We start from the raw sequence: 20,200 nt of genomic DNA, 5'->3' as shown, positions 1-20,200 counted from the left end.
CCCACACACGTTCGTGCTCACACGCACACTCTCACATTTAAGGTCTGAGCTCACTTTCTGGGTCCTTTACGAGCCTCGGTCTTTAGACTCAAAGATGAGCTTGAAGCAGGCGAAAAAAAGAAACCAAAAGACGTGGTCCGCCTGCTGTTTAACTGCTTAATCTTTGTGTCTTCTGCCACCCCGCGAGGCACTCGTTTGGCTTTTGTTTCCATTTGTTTCTACTTCTTAGGAAATGAACCCATGGAGGCAGGCAGGCATCTGAGGGCAGGAGGCCCGGCCCTCACCCTCCTCCAGCCGGGGTCGGGGATGGGGTGACTTCAGGCCTCGCACCCCGCCCGCCCTGGTGGTCCAGACCCCACCGCAGGGTCCCCTCCTCTTGTCCTCACATCCCACTAGGCCCAAGGGTGTTACCAGGTCACCCCAGGCTGGGAGTATAACAGACAAAGCCCCCAGATGCTGGGGGGCGGGAACGGGAGGCTGGCCGGGGTCCCCCAGGGATCCTGCAGGCAGAGTGGGGCCGGGCAGGAGAGCTGTGCCTACTTGGGTGAAGTACTTAAGGAGGTGCCAAAAACTCAGCAGTGAGATAAATAACAGTTTATTTCAATATTTTAATAAATCAAAATGGACACCCCCAAATCAACAATAAAATATCAACTTTTTAAATGAAGGCAGAAGCTGGCCCAGTGCCCGCCGGCTCTTTTCACTCACCTCCCCCAACCCCGGCCCTACCTGTGGGCAGCTCGGGCCCCAAAGCAGGGAAGGAAGTAGGGGTCAGGGGTCCCTCTGTGGCTCAGAGCTCTCTGGCCTTTGCAGCCTGTCAGATCCTCACGTCACCCACGTGGTGGGGGGGCTCTGAGAAGTGAGATGGGGTCTCTCCCTGGAGTCCCACAGCTCTTGCCTCTGGGCGTCCCCAACACACACGCACACACTCACACCCATACACGCACGTGTGTGCACAGCAGCCAGCCTCCAGGGAGCCCCTCCTCGCTGCCCACGGGCTGGAGCAGTGGCTGAAGGGTCCTCATCGGCCAGAGCGGATTTCTGAATCCGGGTCAAAGGCCACCTGGGCAAGAAGTGGCGGAGGCCCAGGCGCCCACGGGGCTGAGTCAACGATGCCCCCTGACCCGGGCCCCAGCCGGGCAGCACCGACCCTCCAGCCGTGGCACCTCCGCGCGTGTGCGCGAGCGCTCAGCGTCTGCTGCCCTGGCTGGACGTCACCTGCACAGGGCACAGCCCTGCCACACCGTCTACCCCTTGACTCTGCTGCACAGCCACGCGTTCTGCTGGGATGAGTGAATGGATGAACGAACGAATGACGTGGGCGGGAAGCACTGCGCTCAGCTCTCGGCAGGGGGGGTCCCTGTGCTGTGCAGCCCGTCCTGTGAAGCCCCCAGGTTGCAGGGTGGACCGTGGTCTGGTGCACGCTCAACAGGCCACGTGTCAGCCACACAGCTCTTCAGGGCCGTGGGGCGGACACGTGGGCTCGGGGGCAGAGGTGCGGCCCCCACTGGCCCCGGGGGGGCACACGGTACAGAGAGTACCGCCTACACTGGCCGGGCTAGGAGCCCGAGTCCTGCGGCCGGTAGAGACGAGGCTCTGTCCTTTCTTCCCTCCCGGCAGGGACCCTTCCGCCCTGAGCCGACCGGCCGCGCACGTTAATTGCTATTCTGAGCGCCTTCATCCCCTCCTTGCTGCTCTTTCCAGCTCTGTGGGTCCCACTATTTATTTCAGAGACACAAATGACTACCGCGACGTGGCCTTTGAATTTCGTTGAACACAGTGAGCGGAGACGCTTGCCAACGGACTTTGCGTCACTGGCGCGAGAGCAGTAAGACTGGCTCTCCTCTCTTCAGCGATGAGTGTCCTTTCTCGCTGCAGGCGGCTTCTCCGGAAACACACGTTCCTCTAAATAAACTGCCCGATCACCCCGCTCTCCTAACCCGCCGTCCCCGGGAGAAAGGCCGCCTTCCACACTGGGGTTTAGGAGGGTCCCAGACGTCCCCACGTGGCCCCGGTTCCCAACTCCACGGCCCCTCCCGCGTCCTCCCCAGGCTTGGAGGCCGTCCTCCATTCGGCACGAGCCGAGTGAACAAAATGATGCGACATCAACTCGCCGACCCCTGCCCTCAGCTGCTCTGGGCCCCGCGCTCCCGAGCGCGTTACACGTGTGAGTTCACTGAATCCCCAGGCGACCTCGGAGGCCGGCGCTGTTGCCAACTCCAGGTGAGAGGCGGGGACACGGGCCTGGCTGTCGCCGCGCCGGCGTCGCAAGGCTGCTCTGGGCCCCGACGGCCCTGCGGGGGCTCCTGGGCCCGAGCCCCGCCTGCCCCGAGCCGCTGGTCAGGAAGCCCTGGGGCCTGGGGTCGGTGGGCGGGCGCGTGTGCCACGCGTGGGGAGGGAGGGGGCGGTCAGCCTCCTGGGGGCCGCTGGCTGGGGAGGGTCACGAGCCCACCCCGCCGAGTCCAACGCCCGCGGGACTTCTAGGGCCGGCAGCCGCCTCTCTGGCCGTGAGGCTGAAGGAGGTGCAGCCGGGAGAAGCCCCATTCCGGCCCGAGGGGGAGAGGGCGCTGGCGCAGGGACCAAGGTCGGGCTAAGCAGTTACCCGGCGCCGCCTTTGGACTTGGGGAGATGAGTTATGAGAGCCCTCGGGGCTCGCTCCACCTCCAGACAGGCCTCGGCCACTCAAACCCAAACCCACCACGCCCATCGGAGGGGTCAGAGCCCGGGAGGGACGCGAGCCCGTTCAGGGTGTGGCCCACGGACTCCGTGCCAGCCCCGGGGGAGCCGCTGCACGGGACGCTGGGCCTGGCGGCGACTCACCCCGGCGCCCCCTCCTCCGTCCCCACGGGGCGTGCGTCCCCACCTCTCCTGCCGTTTCTAACACAGCAGAGGAGACACGAGAGCTGGAGGGCAGCAAGGGGAGACCTCTCCCAGCCAGCCCCGCGCCGGGGCAGCACGAGGCCAGGTAACCCAGCCCCCCGAAGCCTGTGGGGAGGCGGCTGGAAGGGACTCAGACGCCCCTGGGCGCCGGGGCAGGGCCTGGAGAAGGGGGGCTCTGCGCCACCCCACCGCACCCACCCAAGAGGGGTCGCCGCCCCCCGAGGAACCCCAGGCAGAGCTGGTGGCCGCCCACCTGGCCTCTCGGCCGGGGCCTTCACGCCGGGTCCAAGGGGAGCCCCCCCCCATCAGCGGGTCCCCCCCTCCCGCCGGGTCACAGTGGCTGCTGGATGCTGTCGCCGGCATGTGCGATCCAGGCGGTATCAGGCTGCGATCAGGCTGCTGAGAAGCCAGGCGGACGGCGGGGGAGGCGTCGGGCTGCCAGCAGCTCTCCCGCCCGGGCAGACACCAGAGGCGCCAAGCGGACCTCCTGAGGCTGCGTGCCAGGCCAGCCAGGGCCCGGCGCCCGAGGAGCCGGGGAGACGGGCACCCCCGCCTGAACCGGGTGTCAGCGGGCGGCCTCCCCGCTCCAGGAAGGGACAGGCAGGCACCCAGGCCGGCGGATGGCAAGTGTCAAAATCCCGAGACAGGGCACACGTCAGATGAGGGTGGAAGAGCCTCGGGCACGGGCAGGGGAGCAGGGGCCGCGCGCCCACCTCCAACCACCGGGACTGACGGGCCAGCTTTCCCCTAAACACGCACACACACGTTCACACTCACATGCATACACTCGTAGCACATACACACCACAGACACGTGCACGCGCAACACAGATACACACTCGCAAGTACACGTGTTTCCCTGAAGCTGAACTGCATTACGGTCCTGTGGACCTATGCAAAGTATGAACACAAGAATGCATGGTGACACGAGTTAACAGTCCCACCCCAGCAGGGTCACACCGGGAGGACCCCAAGACAACAGCCAGGGCGTTTACCAGGCCATCGGGGCCCAGGTTGAGGCCCTGACACCACACACACACACACACACACACACACACACACACACACACACACACACACACACACACACACACACACACACGCACACACACACACACACGGTGCTGGTCCAGCGAGGATGGGTCCCAGGATGTCCCTGGCACTGTGCTCGGGGGTATGGGCAGCCCAGGCTGGCCAGGGGGCTCCCCCGGTGGCGGGGCTCCACGTGGCCCTGAGCCACGGAGGAAGGGAATGTCCCCGACACGCGTGGGAGCCTCACAGACAGCGCAGGGGCGAACAGCGGAGGAGGGGTGAAGCCCCAGCACAACGACGTGTCCAAGGACCCAACAGACGGCCCTGCACTAAGGACCAGCCAGCCGGGTCTGACTGTGGGAGTCTGAGGGTCAGAGCCCAGATTCCCCCCGAGACAAGTCGCAGGGAAAAGAAAGGGATGGAACGGGGGCCTCTGGGTAAAGAGGGACTTAAACATTTCAATCTGAAAACAAACGGAGAAGTTTGGCAGTCCTGAAATCGTTAAACAGAATGGAAAATAGGTGTTCAAACGAAAACTCGTCCTCCCGGGAGAGGGGCCGAGATGGCAGAGCTGGAGGACCCCTTCCCAAATCACAGCTACTCACAGAGCAGCAATCAATGAGAAAGACCGGGGAACGAGCAGAAAAGATCTCCTACAACTACAGACAGAAGAAGGCGCCACAACGAGACGGAGGTGGGCAGAGCTGTGGTTCAGTCAAGTCCCGTATCCCCGGGCGGGCGACCCACCAACGGGAGATCGTTACAGGGGCGGAGGTTCTCCCCAAAGAGCAAGGGGTCTGAGCCCCATATCGGGCTCCCCAGCCTGGGGGTCCTGTACTGGGAAGACACGCCCCCAGAACACTGGGCTTTGTAGGCCAGCAGCGCTTAATCTCGGGGGACCCAGAGACCCCGCTCTGAAAGGGCCCACAGAACCTCACACACTCGGGAATGCAGGGCGGAAGCGGGAATTTGAAAACAGCCTGGGTCAGACCGCCTGCTTGTCTTGGGGAAGCAGGAGGCAACTGGACCTCACCCTGGGGACACAGACACTGGTGGCAGCAAGTAGGGGAGATGGTTCTACCACGTGGGCACTGGTGCTTGGCAGGCACCGCTGTGGAGTCCGCCCTCTAGTTATCGGTGCTGGGACCCGGCCCCGCCCAGCAGCCCGTGGACACCAGTACTGGGACACCTCAGGCCAGGCAGTTGGCAAACAGCCTGATGGGGGCACAGGCCCACCCACCCGTAGGCCTGCTGTCTTGACACCTTCTGGGCCCACAGCTGCCCCAAGACCCAGTCCTGTCCACCAGAGAGCCGAGGACCTAGACCCACCCACCAGTGGGACAAGGCATCAACTCCTGGACACCCAGGGCCCTGTCTCCAGAGACCCCAGGATCCAGCTCCACCCACCAGCAGGCCAGCACCGGCCCCAGGACTTCCTGGGCGCCAACCCCATCCACCAGCTTTGGGATCCCCCCACGGCTCTACAGCCAGAGACCCCAGGACCCAGCCCTGCCCATCAGTGAGCCAGCACTAGCCCCAAGACCACCTGGGGCTCTGCAGCCAGACACCTCATGACCTGGCCCCGCCAACCAGTGGCCAGCAGCCTTGCCACACAAGGCAGGGCCTGGCAACCAACCAGATGGGGGGCAGCCAAACCTACCAGATGCCCACAGTCAGACCTCCACAACCAAAGGACCCACGCAGCCCAAACAGGGAGCGCCCCTTAGAGCACACGGTTCTCGCAAGCAGAGCAGAATGCGTTCCTGGGGCACGTGGAACGTCTCCTACAAAAGGCCGGGAAAAATAACCAACCTATCGGATACCCAGAAATAAAAACAGCATATTAGGCAAACTGAGGCGACAGAGTAACATGTCCCAAATGAGGGTACAAGATAAAGCCCCAGAAGAAGAACTACGTGAAGGCAATCCACCCGAGAAAGTTCAGAGTAATGACTGTAAAAATGATCAAAGAATTCGGGAGGAGAATGGACGCACAGAGTGAGAAGTTAGAAGTTTAGTTTTTAAAAAAGAGTTAGAAAATATAAAGAACAACAAAGAAGAGCTGAAGAATACAATAACTGAAATGAAGAATACACTAGAAGGAATCAACAGTAAACTAAATGAGGCAGAAGAAGGGATCAGTGAGCTGGAAGATAGAGTGGTGGAAATCACTGCTGCTAAAAAAAAAAAGAGAGAAAGAAAGAAAAAGAATCAAAAGAAATGAGGACAGTGAAAGAGACCTCTGTGATAACAAAAGCCATACTAACATTTACACTATAGGGGTCCCAGAAGGAGCAGAGAGAAAGGGGCAGAGAACATATTTGAAGACATAATAGCTGAAAACTTCCCTAACCTGGGAAAAGAAACAGACATCCAAGTCCAGGAAGCACAGAGAGCCCCAAATAGGATCGACCCAAAGAGGACCAGGCCAAGACACACTGTACTTAAAATGTCAAAAATTAAAGATAAAGAGAGTCTATTAAAAGCATCAGGGAGGGGACTTCCCTGGTGGCGCTGTGGTTAAGAATCCGCCTGCCAATGCAGCGGACACAGGATCGAGCCCTGCTCTGGGAAGATCCCACGTGCTGCGGAGCAACTAAGCCCGTGTGCCACAACTGCTGAGCCCGTGTGCCACAACTACTGAGCCCATGTGCCACAACTACTGAGCCCGTGCACCACAACTACTGAAGCCCACGCACCTAGAGCCTGTGCTCCGCAACAAGAGAAGCCACTGCAATGAGAAGCCCATGCACCACAACGAAGAGTGGCCCCCGCTCGCTGCAACTAGAGAAAGCCCGCGCGCAGCATCAAAGACCCAACATTGCCAAAAATAAATAAATAATAAAATAAACAAGTTTTTTTTTTTTTAAAAAAAAAAGCATTAGGGAAAAGCAACAAATAACATACAAGGGAACTCCCACAAGGCTATCAGCTGACTTTTCAGCAGAAACTCTGCAGGCCTGAAAGGAGTAGCATGGTATTAAAGTGACGAAAGAGAAAAACCTACAACTAACTCTACTCAACAAGGCTCTCTCAGTGGACAGATCAAAAGTTTTACAGACCAGCAAAAGCTGAAAGAGTTTAGCAGCACCAAATCAGCTTTACAAGAACTGTTAAAGGGACTTTTCCAAGGAAAAAAGAACAGACCACAACTAACATGAAAATTACAAAAGGAAAAATCTCATTGGTAAAGGCAAACGTACAGGAAAGGCAGTGAATCATCCACACACAGAGCTAATGGGAAGGTTAAAAGACAAAAGCAGTAAGATAATCTATAACCACAATAAGCAGTTAAGGGATACACAGGACAATTATACGTAAAGTATGTCAAAAACAGTGATTGTGAGGGAAAGAGAGTACAAATGCAGGATTTTTAAAATATACTTGAACTTAGGAGGTCAGTAACTAAGTAATCATATATATACACATATATGTATGTATATGTGTATATATATGATTATACATACACACATCATGGCAACCACAAACAAAAATCTATAATAAATACACACACTCAAAAGAGAAAAGAGGAAAAAAAAAGAAAAAAAAAAAAAAAGAGAAAGGAGGGCTTCCCTGGTGGCGCAGTGGTTGAGAGTCCGCCTGCCGATGCAGGGGACGCGGGTTCGTGCCCCGGTCCGGGAGGATCCCACGTGCCGCGGAGCGGCTGGGCCCGTGAGCCATGGCCGCTGAGCCTGCGCGTCTGGAGCCTGTGCCCCGCAAAGGAAAAAAAAAAAAAAAAAAAAGAGAGAAAGGAATCCAAACATAACACTAAAGATAGTCATCAAATCATAAGGGAAGAGAGCAAAAGAAGAAGAAAGTAATAATAAAGAACCACAGGGCTTCCCTGGTGGCGCAGTGGTTAAGAGTCCGCCTGCCAATGCAGAGGACATGGGTTCATACCCCGGCCCGGGAAGATCCCACATGCCGCGGAGCGGCTAGGCCCATGAGCCATGGCCACTGAGCCTGCGCTCCACAACGGGAGAGGCCACGACAGTGAGAGGCCCACATACCGCAAAAAAAAAAAAAAAAAAAAAAAAGAACCACAAAACAACCCCAAACAGTTAACAAAATGGAAATAAGTACATACCGATCAATAATTAATTTAAATGTAAATGGACTAAATGCCCCAATCAAGAGTGGCTAAATGGATCCAAAAACAAGACCCGTATATATGCTGCCCCTATACACACAGCAGAATATTACTCAGCCAGAAAAAAGAATGGAATCTTGCCATTTTAACACGGAGGAACCAAGAGGCCGTTATGCTGAGTGAAGTCAGTCAGACAGAGAAAGACAAATACTGTGTGATTTCACTTATACGTGGAATCGAAAAAACAAAACAAATGAACAAACGTAACAAACTTATGAGATACAGAGTTGTAGATACAGAAAACAAACAGCTTGCTGAGGGAGAGGGGCTGGTAGACAGGAGGAGAGAAATAGTGAGGGAGATTAAGAGGTACAAACTTGCAGCTGCAAAACAAAGGAGTCACAGGCATGAAACGCGCAGTGTGGGAATACAGTCAATGACCAGGTACTACGTTTGTGTGGCGACGGATCGGGACTAGACTCGGTGTGGTGATCATTCTGGAATGTATCGAAATCTCGAATCACTATGCTGTGTAACAGGAACTAACATAGGTCAATTATACTTCAGAAGCAAACAAACTCACAGAAAAAGAGATCAAATTTGTGGTTAGCAGGGGCGGGAAGGGGCAGGGGAACTGGATGAAAGTGGTCACAAGGTACAAACTCCCATTGTAAGTACCAGGGGTATCATGTACAACACAATAAACACAACTTACACTGCTGTGCATGAAAGTTGTTCAGAGAATAAATCTTCAGAGTTGGCGTCACGGTGAAAAATAGTTGTTTTCTACGTCTCTAATGCTGTCTCTATATGAGACGAAGGATGTTCTCGAAACTCACTGTGGTCATTTCACGACGGATGTACGTCAGGTCCTTACGCTGTCCGCCTTAAACTTGTATATAGTGTCGCACGTCGACTACACCTCAATAGAACCGGAAGAAAGAAACACGCTCCAGCGTTCACGGCAGCACGATTCCCAAGAGCAAAACGTGGGAACCACCCAGGTGTGTCCATCGGCGGACGATGAACAAACACAATGTGACCCCCCCCCCGGCTCAGAGCAACAGTGCTCAGCCACAGAAACGGGGGGGCACTGACACATGGGACAGCAGGCGTCAGCCTGGAAAAGAGTCTGCTCAGCGAAAGGAGCCAGATCCAAAAGGCCACACACTGCACGCTCCCATTTAGAGGAAACACCCAGAATAACAAATCCACGGAGACAGAAGTAGCTTAGCGGGTGTCCGGGGCTGAGGCTGGGGCTGGGGAGGGACGGGCAATGGCGCAGGGCTCCCTTTGGGGTGGTGAGAATATTCTGGAACTATGTAGAGATGAGGTTGCACCGCACTGGGAGTGGACTGAATGCCACGGATGGTAAAGTTCATGTTATGTGTATTTTACCACAATAAAAACCATGTAGAAGAACAAGAAACGGACCAGAGTAAACTACAGGCTCTAGGGAAGCACACTTGGGTGGTGACCCTATTTAAACACACAGGTGGTGATAACTATGAGGAAATAAAATTGACATGTGAAGGCAGGACAAGAAAAATTCAACGTGAGATCCTCTCTGTGTGTTTGTTTGGGCCTCTGCATTACACATGAGGCCGACCTCCTCAAAGGTGGGAAGCCCTGCTCACTGCAGAGATCGATTTATTTTCTCCCTTCTGACTCTGGCAGTGCAACTTCTTGGAAGGATGGCGTCTTTCCCAACCCTCGGAAGTCAGGGTGACCTGCTGCTCGCTGGGTACGTGCTACCCGGACTGTGTATCCCTGGTGAACTTTAGGCAAAGATACCAGCATGTCCTCTTGACATACGATCCTTTGTCTCGAAAATGTATGTGACTGTGCCTTGGACTTCGAGCAGGCAGAAGAGTGCTCAGAGCTTCTGAGGATCTGCTTCCCGGCTTAGAATCCTCACTTTGGAATAAAATTCCCTTTTTGATTCTTAACTTGATTGTTGACTGAATTTTCATGGACCACAGAAGCCAGGATGGTGGTTCCCTGTGTGACTGGGGGGGGGGGCACGTGGAGGGGCCTCTGGGGGGCTGCTTGGTCCTGCCTGGCCTGGGTGGGCTTCCCTCTTCATCACCTGCTTTTGCGTGGTCTCCGCATCATCTGGTTTCTAGGACACAAGGCTTTCGCACGTGCCCTAATGGCCCTGAACGTTGCACAGGGCGGCTGCTTCTCCCTCACCTGCCGCCCCTCGCCTGGCTCCCTCCCCCGGCTCCCCCCCTCCCCCCAGGACTTGCCCATCTGTGGGTGCCGCTAAGTGGCTGTGTGACCCCCAGGGGCACGGCCAGCTGGCGCCTCTGACCCCCCGAGGCTCCTGGAAGTGGGAGGAGGAGGCCCAGCCCCTGCTCCCAGCCTCCCGTGTCGGTGGGTTCCTGTGGGTAGAACCAGCAGGAAGCTGGCTGGTGAGTCCTTCAGAGGCCCCCGTCCTCCCGTGCGGGGCCCGGGAGTGGGGGGCGGCCAGGCAGGGGAGGGTAGGGAACACTGGGCTATGCCCAGAGCCCGGCCAGCTCCTCAGCACCCCGGCCCCCTGGCTCCCACGTGGGTGCCGCCGCGGCGGGGCGTCCAGTGAAAGGGTCAGGGTGAGTGGCGGCCATCGAGGCCGTGACTGTGGTGCTGATACTGAGAGTTGGGGTGACGGTGGTGAGGCAAGAAGGGGCGAGGGGGAGCGGGCAGCTAAAACGGTTAAACACGAGAACGCACACATTCACCTCCAGGGCAGGTCTGGAAGGAGGAGGCTGCCTGCCAGGGTAGGTCCCTGTCCCCAGGGGACCCCTCGGCCTGTACCCCCAGGAGGGGCCAGACCCACACAGCACACAAGTGCTGCATCTGGATTTAGACTCTGTGTATAAACCAGAACAGGGTAATTTAAAGCAAAATGATTTCAATTTCACAACATAATATAACCAAATTGATTACTTCGTTCTCATATAAATGCCTGGCTTTTTAAACACATCCCATTTCTAAAGCCCTGAAGGTGGCAATAAAACAGGAATCATGAAAATGATGTTTCCCAAAGAGTTCTTTTACTTCTCATAGAGAAGCAGGTGACACCTCAAACAGATGAAAGAAGAAAGAATCACAGGATAAACCCCTGACCGCCTCAGTGGTTCCCACCCTTGAACCCTTGAGCGTGTCCTTCCCACAAGGATGCTCTCCCACCTCCGCTGCGCGGCCTGGAGGCCGGGGGACACACGCACGTGGCGTCCAGCCCCCACTCCCACTCTAGTTCTCCGGGTCCTGTGACATCCTTGGGAGCAAACTGCCCAGCTCAGAAGTGGGTCACTGGACACCCCTTATAAACATCCTCCTCACACCCCAAGTCACATCTCCTAAACCGTCGGATGCACGAGATCATCACACTTCCCGCACCGTCCTGGCAACGTCGGCGTGCTCCGCGTTCGTCTCCTGGCATAATAAATTCCATCTACAGATGGAGACTGCCTGGTATCTCAGTTCTGTTTCTGGAGGTCCCTCTGCCCCCACCTCTTCTTTTCCTACAGAGATTTTTTTTTTATTGTTTAGTTTCTTTTTTTTGGCCATGCCGAGCGGCTTGCGGGATCTTAGTTCCTCAACCAGGGATTGAACCCAGGCTCACAGAAGTGAAAGCGCCACTGGACCGCCAGGGAATTCCCTTTACAGAGTTTCTGTTGAACCAGGCTGTCTGTCCTGTGGAGTTTCCCCTGGACAAAAGGACGCATTTCTGTAAACTGGCATCAGCTCTGCAGGCTTAATCCAGCTTGGGTTCTTTTTCTTTTTTTCTTGAAAGACCTCCTCGCAGGCAGTGGTGGGGTCTCCACTGAGAGCCACATAAGGCTACTTGTTTCTCCTTTTTTGTGACGTCACATCCGTCGGTTTCCATCGCCTGCATCCCTTACTCCATCAGCAGCTGCACAACGGTGCCTGGGTTCTACCCTCCCACCTTCGCCTGTTTTTTCTCCTTCATCATCTCTCGACTGCCCTCGGGCAGGGAAGGGTCTGGGAGGTCTGGAGAGGAAGGGCAAGGCCGGCATGTGATTCTAAGGGGGGGCCCGGCATCCTCCGAAGCCCACAGATGTGTCCGCACAGCGCCATCCTGAGAGCTCACGTCTGACCTGTTAACCCCGTGGCAACTCCCATCCTGGTGGATCCTTCTCCACTGCCTCCCATCAAGTGCCACTGAGCGCCCGGCAGCTGGCAACCTGGCACCGCGAGGGCAGGAGGGCGCTGATGCTACACTGGGGGGCCGGACTTCCACGTTGGCCGTGACCCACAAATCAGCATCGCCACAGGCTCTCCGAGACGAAACGCTGGGGTGGAGAGCGGGCGGGCAGGGTGGGGCAGGCTGAGGGGAGGGGCCTCCCGTCCCGGCCTCTTCCTTCCTGTGCTGACTTGGACACGAAGCTAGTTCCACCTCATGCTCTCTCTGCTCCGGGACACGGCTGCGGGGGGCTCTCTGGAATGTGGGGGGACCCTCCCCTCCTTCTGCCCCATGCAAACGAACACCGGCCACCGTTTGGAAATAAAATGCTGAGCTTTGCAGAGATTAAAACACGGCATGAATTACGCAAGGCGCATTGCCTGGGGACACATGAATTTCACAAAATAAACTGGCTTCTGTTTTCTGTTAGAATCTACAAGTGGACTTCCCTGGGGGCGCAGTGGTTAAGAATCCGCCTGCCACGGCAGGGGACACGGGTTCGAGCCCTGGTCCGGGAAGATCCCACATGCCGCGGAGCAACTAAGCCCGTGCGCCACAACTACTGAGCCTGTGCTCTAGAGCTTGCGTGCCGCAACCCCACGTGCCACAACTACTGAAGCCCGTGTGCCTAGAGCCCGTGCTCCACCAACAGAAGCCACCGCAATGAGAAGCCCACGCACCGCAACAAAGAGTAGCCCCCACTCGCCGCAACTAGAGAAAGCCCGCCTGCAGCAACAGACCCAATGCAGCCAAAAATAAATAAATTAAATTAATTAATTAATTAACTAAAAATCTTAAAAAAAAGAATCTACAACTGTCCTCTGGTCGCTGCTATGAAGGGAAAAACAATGCTCAGAAGAATGTTGAGAAATGCCTTAAGATGATTATTTTCCACATCCTTGCCAAGGCAGGAGGGACCCTCTGTCTCTTACTCAGGCTCCTCAAATAACACTCAGTTACCGCACACCTCTGGGCTCATTAGGTGCTGGCGGCTGCCACGGGCTGACCTGTGACCCCCGAAACCCATATGTTGAAGTCCTGGATCTCGGTCGTCCAGCCTCCAGACCCCGAGAAGATAAATTTCTGTTGTCTGCGCCCGCAGTCGGCAGTAATCGTTAAGGCGGTCCCGTGACCGGGCCACCTGTTACCACCCACTGGCCTCCTGGCCGCTCCACAAGCCAGCATGCTCGCCACTCAGGGCGTCTGCACTGGGGTCCCCTCTGCCCCTGATATCCCTCAACCCACGGCTTTGCCCGAAGGTGACCTCACTGGGCCACCCCTTGCCTTCCACACCCGACCCTTCACCTCGCTCTACTTTCTCCAAGCCCGTGGTCTCTGCCTGTAGAATGTGGGTTCTGCGAGGACAGAGCCTGGCACGTGGTAGGCCCTCAGCGGAGGCTCAGAGAGGAGCCCAGACCCGCGGAGCCCACAGCAGGGATGCCGGGAGGTCCGGTCAGGGGTGGGGGGGCCCGGCTCCACAGCTGCGGCCTGTGCACTCGCTCACGGTCCCGCACTCAGAGACCCCGCGCCTGGGTTCACGTCCCGCTCGGAATTCCGCGTGATTTTAAAGAGGGGCCCCACCCCACAGGCTCATTATTTTAGACGGGGTCCTGCAAACTGTGGGCCTCGGGGCCCTCACCCAGTTCTAGACACGTGGACGCAGACTCCTGGACACCGTACGCCTTGAATACTGTCGTCAAGGTTTTACCCTAACCCCACAGCCCATGACTGATTTGGGCGCTTCCCCCAACAGGCCAGCCTGGCCTTAAGACGCCCGACGCTATGGCGGCCCTACTCCGGGGCTCCCGTGGGACCAGGCGGAAGGTCCCCAGCCGAGGCCACAAGCCAGCCGCTCCTTCCCAGCCCGTCCTGCCCGCCCCCTCCTCCCGAGAGCTGCACCACCAGTCACCTGGATGAGAGAAGCCCTGTCTCGGGCTCTGCTTCCGAGAGCCAGCTGTCAATGGCCCCCTGGGCCCCGGCAGGCAAACCTGGGGTCCACATCCGCCCAGGGCTGCGTGTGCTCCAGCCCAAGTTCACGCAGAAAATGGGGCCCTTCGGCAGCACCTACAGACCTGGACGCAGCTGCCCCTGCACTCAGAGGGGTCCCGCCCTGGCCTGAGCCCAGCTTCTGGGCAAGAGCCTTTCCTCCCGTGTCAGCTCATTTCCTCCCTCCCAGCACCTTCTGGAACCTGCTCGGACTCCCACAGCGTCGTGACTCCGAGGGGACTTTTGCTCTCATCTAGAGAGAAATGCGTGCCTTTCACGGGAACTTTCTACAAAGAAATTCTTTCAAAGGAAAAACAACAACAGAATAATGAAATCTCACCAGGCCTCTCAGCTGCTTCCAGCCAGGAAAGTAATCGGCTCATCGTCGCGTCACTTTCAAACAGGCGCAGGCAGGGCTGTGAAGGCTCAGGCCCTGCCGCAGTTCCCACGCTGCCCATGTGGGGAAGAGGGGGGGCTGGGCGGACCAGAAAACCCACGTGAGTCCTGCGCTGAGGGGCCTTGGGAGAAAGAGGGACCCCAGGCCACCATGTGTTATCAATGATACTCAGCTTCAGAGCCAGCTGCCCCTGACTTGCCGGCACTTCTCTACTTCTCTACTTCGCGGGGAGTTTTTACGCTAAGAAAAGTGAAGACAGGAAACCCTGGGGGGCGGGGGAGTCGGTGTTCTGCCCTCCAGCTGCCCGATGCCTCCCTCCCTATGTTGTGGTCCCAGAGGTTCCGTGGCCTGTGGGTGTCACGCCGTGGCACCCTCCTCTGACCAGCGGTGGGTCAGGACTCAGGCTGCGAACACGAGACCGTCCCCAGTGGGGCGATTGAGGGCGCGGAAGCCCCAGGAGCGGCCGCTCGGTTAGGGGACACCAGCTACGCAGGGAGGAAAAGGGACTTGAGGGTTGGTGACCTCACCTGAGGCCAGCCCACTCCCAGAATTCTCCAGGGCAAGGCCCGTGACCCCCGCCCTCCTGCATAAGCCAGTGTGAGTCTGGGTTCTGGGAGCTGAAGCGTTCCCAATCCAAATGCCCCCACTTTTGAAATTCAACCACATCTTCAATTCACATCAAGGCAGAATTTACTTAGTTATTAAAAGGACACGGACTTCCCTGGCGGTCCAGTGGTTAGGACGCCACGCTTCCACTGCAGGGACCACGGGTTCAATCCCCGGTGGGGGACTAAGATTCCACATGCCACGAGGCGTGGCCAAATTTTTTTTTTTAATTTAAAAATTAAAAAATAAAAAGACAGACACAGACTGCGATGCCAAAAGCCCAAAGCACAAACCCCTCCCTCGGGCTGAGAGCAGCTGAGGCCACCCCTCCAGGGGTAGGGGGTGGGGCTGGAGCCAGAGGCCCAGGCTTGGACGGAACGGAGAGGACTCTGCGTGGTGCCAAGTGAAGGGGGTTGTGCGAAAGTCAGCGCCGGTCGGACTGACCCGGAAGGCCCGTTTCCTTGGAAACCACGTTGCCGAGAGACGTGTAGCGAGCCGTGTGCCCAGGCGCAAAGCCGCACTCGACGGTGGGGTTTGCAGCAGAGTAAGGGTTTACTGCAGGCACCGAGCGAGGAACGGGGAGACAAGCCTCAGAGCCACTCCCACCCGGTCTTTGGGTCGGGGGATGTGCTTAAGGGGAAGATCAAAGAAGCTGGGGGTGAATCTTTGTCTTGTGACATTTCTGAATCACAGTTTCGGGAGTCAGGGTGTCCCAGGCGGTCCCCGGCTCAGGGGTCTGCGAGCTCACCTTGCCCTGGAGAAACCACCCGAGTCTGTACGTTACTGCTGACTCTATAATAGCGATTTTAGTACGTTAACGACGTTACGGGCAACGGCAACCCTAAGCATCTGACTCTGGTGATTAGCGTCGTCGGCCCGGCGTGAGGTCAGAGGGGACAGAAAGGGGATGAAGTTTTGGATGAGAGATGAATTGTAAACTCGGCAAAGAAACTCAGCTTTCGGGGTCTCTGTTCCAGAAGATGGGGTCTGGCCGGGAGGGTGGGGAGCCTGCGCCAGAGGGCGGCCCCTGGACGGGGAGCTGTGGGGTGTGCAGACCTCAGGCCTCCTTGGCGACGGTGGGGGGTTTCTCCGCGTGCAGGTGACGTGGAGCCCTTGGGTGAGAGCAGGACCTTCTGTCCTCACAGTGGGAGGGCTGCCAAGACGGGCACCAACCAGACAGGCCCTCACCCCCTCCCTCCCCGGACCCCCTCCCCGGAGCGACACCTCCAGGGCGAGGCCCAGGCCGCTCAAGTGCCACGAAGCAAACGGGGTGCCGGGGGGGGGGCCCGAGGGACACCCCGCACAGCACGCCAGGGCCTCGGGGCCGTCATCCTCTCCCATGGGTCAGGAGAGGACCAAGGGGCGCTGGGGGCTCAGAGAGCAGCGCCATCCCCGCCACCGGCCGCCGCGGAGCTCAGGCTCAGAACCGCATCAGGGAGGCCCGCAAGCCCCGGCAGCAGCCTGCCCTCCAGCCTGGAGCAGGTGGGAAAGGAGCCGGTCCCGGCGGCTCCACACTCCAGGGGAGGCCAGGGCCGGCGCCGGCCCTCAGGGTGACGTGGGCCCACGTCCTGCAGGCGTCACCAGCTCCGGCCAGGCCCCAGGCGCTCCGTGGGCAGCCGGCAGGGCAGAGCCCAGGGCGGGGGTGGTGCAGGGTGGGGACCAACAGGGAAGCTCAGGCTGTGAGGCAGGGGCAGCCGGGCCAAGGGTCACGGGGGGGGGGGGGGGCGCGGGGCAGGTGGTGACAGGAAGACCTGAACATCTCTCCCTCCCCCCTCATCACCCTGGACCCCCGCCAGGGAATTAGCAGCACTGCAGGGCGAGGCGAGGCAGGCCAGCCTGGGCGTTGGGGGGGTCTGGCCCCCTTTCTGGCTCCGTGGACCCTAAGCTGCTTTTCCATCCTTTCACTCTCTGGCAAACCTCCCAGGGCGAGGAACTTTCCAGGGGCGGGAGAGGGAAAGGGCCCCTCAGCCTTCTGCTCCTGGGTCAAGCTCTGAGGGTCAAGACTCAGAAGAGAAAGAGGGACGGGGCATGGGGACCGCGCGGGGGGATTCTCCGCCGGCCCCTGGGTGCCCACCCCCAGGCATGCACGCCCTGCGGTTCCCCTCCCCAGGCGTGGGTGGGCCTGACCTCATCAGGTGAGCTGGAGCCGGGGACAAAGTCAGAGGTTCGAAGTGTGAGCATTTCTTCTGCCGGCCTTGGGCACGTGGCCAGGAGCCGTGGGCAGTGCCCAGGAGCTCAGAGCCACTCCGGCTGACAGCCAGCAGGAAAACGGGGACCTTGGCCTCATCCTGCCAACAAGCAGTGAGCCGGGAAAGGGACCCGAGCCTCGAGCGTGGTGGCAGCCCCGTGACACCTGATAGCCTGCGAGATCCCGAGCAGGGGCCCCACTACCCACGCCCTGACTCCTAACCTACAGAGCTGCCATGTCCACCGCCAAGTTTGCAGTAGTTCATGACGCAGCAGCTATCTCATACAGGACAGTCCTGCAGCTATCTCCCGCGAGACTGAATAAACATTTAAGCAGGAAAGGGGGGAGGGGAGGGGGGAGGAAATAAGGGAGAGGGGGTGACTGCGGAGAGGGGCAGGGAGCTGGGCTGCCAGGGGCGCGGGACACCCGAAGGTCTCAGGTCCAGCCAGGGAGCACAGCCCCCAAAACACCGAACGTCAAAACTGGAAATCACGCAGCTCGGACCCCCAAGCGAGATGGAGGAGAGGAAGGGGCGATCGGGGGCACCGGGAGGTGTGCAGGCGCCCACGTGTGGCCGGACCCCAGGGGCTGGGGGCGGGCGCTGCCCTGGAACCACCAGGAGGGGCCGGGCGCAGACTGCCCGCCTCCCGTCCTCTATGGGCGCCGGGGCAGCTGTTGCCAGACGCTGCGCAAATCCTAAGCAAATCCTAACTCGGGTGAACGCCTCCCAGGAAAGGACAGAAATGAGGCTGGTTTCCATCGTCCCTCCCCGGGCACCCCCCGCTCCGTCGTGCTGGCGCCAGGGGCAGGCCAGCGCCCACTTGTCAGGGATGCCCCGTGACATCGCCTGATACCTCTGGCTGCAGCCCACGTACAGGTGAGGAAACAGGCCCAGGGCAGGCGGGGACTCTCCCGCGGAGGGACCAGGACCCGGTCTCAGCTACTGATGGGACTGTCCCCAAATCCACCCCACCCACTACCTGAGGGGGCCCCAAACCGCCCTGGCAGCTCCCTCCCCTGCGTGGACCGTCGCAGCACACAGGCGCCTCCTCACGCCCACCCCTCCCGGGACAAGACCTTCCCACGCAGCCCTTAGACGCAGCCCTTAGCCTCAGCCGGGGCCAGAGATACCCCTGCCTGCGTTAACGAATCGAAGGAGTCAGCCTGGCTCCGGCTGGTCCCGGCTACGATGGAGTTTTGGGCCGTGGGAGTGTCTGATGAGCAAACAGTCGGCTGTCGTTCTGGACCTTTCTCAGCAGCCACGGAGAAGAGCCAGGAACCCCGCGACACGGCTGCCATCTCGTTACCAGGACAAAGCTCTGGGTTGGTTCACGTGTACTGGCACGTGGCAGGGGGTGGGGGTGGGGGTGGTCCCCGAACCAGCTCCAGAGCGACCATCCAGTCTCCCGGGAAGAGAACCTTTAGCGGAGCCGGTCATAACCGCAAAGCTATAAAAACACACTTCCTGCTGGAAGCTCTTACGTCACTCAGACGCGGTGATATCTGTCCTAGACCCCAACTGCTCGAGGAAACTATAAAGGAGCGTCTTAGCCTGGCGACCAATAACCCCACGGTGGGGCCCCTGGTGGCCCAAAAGCCTCCCACAGGCCTTCTCCCCAGTGTACAGGAGGCCTTGAGAACAGGGTTTCTTTGGGGGTAAATGAAAATGTCCTAAGATGGACTGAGGAGACAGACACGCAACCCTATGAATATACTAAGAACCACTGGATCGTATGGTCTGCAAAGTAAATCTCGGTAAGAAAGACGAGGGGCCCAGAAGACCCTCACCCACACCAGCTCCCCCAGGGCCGCCGTGCAGGGCCAGGCCCTCAAAGGAGCCAGGGCTCTCTGGAGACATGGCTGGTCCAGGGCTGGGGCTTCCTGCCGTACCGAGGGCAGGGGAGCGAGGGCCTGGGGAAGGGTCTCAGGAGCCGGCCTGAGGGCCCCCACCGGAGACTGCGCTGAGCAGTGACGTAAGTGACCGTAAAGGGATTACGTGTAAGCCCCGGGTCAGGCAGGAAACCGCGGGCTGCTGACAGGGACCGATGAGGAGCTGGGCACCACAATTCCAGAGCCCCCTCCTACAACTCTGTGTCAGCCCCCAGGGGGAAGGTCACTTCCTCAAGACCCCCCTCCCAACTGCAGGGCAGGTGGAAAGCCGGTGGCCTGGGCGGGACCGAGGGAGATGCTCCCGCCCAAGAGGGCCTATCCGCACAGCGGGGTATTTACTACTCAGCCAGACAGGCAGTGAAATTCTGACATATGTCCCCAAGGCGCATGAACGCTGAGCACACGCCGATTTTCACCATCTGAAAACTGAGAAAGCAGCACAGAAAGTAGTTGGCGGCTGCCGGGGGCTGGGGGCTGGGGGCGGGGGCTGGGAGGGGCCCAGGCATCCTCAGGGGTGAAAACGTCGTATGGAGTGTGAATCATATCTCAGTGAGGCGCTTAAAAAAACGATGTCCCCTTTGGAACACAAGCTTCCCTGGGGCACATGGCTGGCGGTCGCATTTAATTTCCTCGTTTTGCCCGATGGGAACGTTTCCTCACACCGGAGAAACACTGCCCGTCACAGCAACTGCAACCCACAGCCCACCGATGCCCATAGCTACGTGACACGGTTACAGCTGAAGGATCCTGAAGACACGGGAGTTGTTCGTACAACGTGGCCTGAAAACAGTGACAGGAGAATGGCACTGGTTTAAGAACTGCAATCAGGAGTGACTGCTGCTTCTTTCCCCCCAGAAACTTCTATAGTATGGCTGCTTCCATACTTTTTGATCAAAGGAATTTCAATAAAAACAAAAAAAGTGAGACTTCCCTGGCGGTCCAG

At 58.3% G+C, this 20,200-nt stretch overlaps 1 protein-coding gene across 2 annotated transcripts in view; it reads right to left on the bottom strand.

Annotated features, from left to right (window-relative positions):
* RRP1 (ribosomal RNA processing 1) overlaps positions 1 to 20,200 on the bottom strand; it is a 97,085-nt gene that overhangs the window by 58,879 nt on the left and 18,006 nt on the right. The window contains exon 13 of one of the 2 annotated variants that reach the window (XM_059064797.2): positions 11,548 to 11,997. The exons of the other annotated variant lie outside the window; for it this stretch is intronic. Coding sequence (XP_058920780.1) covers positions 11,921 to 11,997 — 77 coding nt within the window. The 3' untranslated portion in view covers positions 11,548 to 11,920. Of the gene's footprint in view, positions 1 to 11,547; positions 11,998 to 20,200 lie in introns of those variants that run through there. 2 annotated transcript variants of the gene reach the window in all.

This window comes from Kogia breviceps, chromosome 5 (genome assembly GCF_026419965.1).
Source record: "Kogia breviceps isolate mKogBre1 chromosome 5, mKogBre1 haplotype 1, whole genome shotgun sequence".
NCBI lineage: Eukaryota > Metazoa > Chordata > Mammalia > Artiodactyla > Physeteridae > Kogia > Kogia breviceps.
Note: the sequence above shows the minus strand (reverse complement) of the source record. Positions and strands in the feature narration are given on the sequence as shown.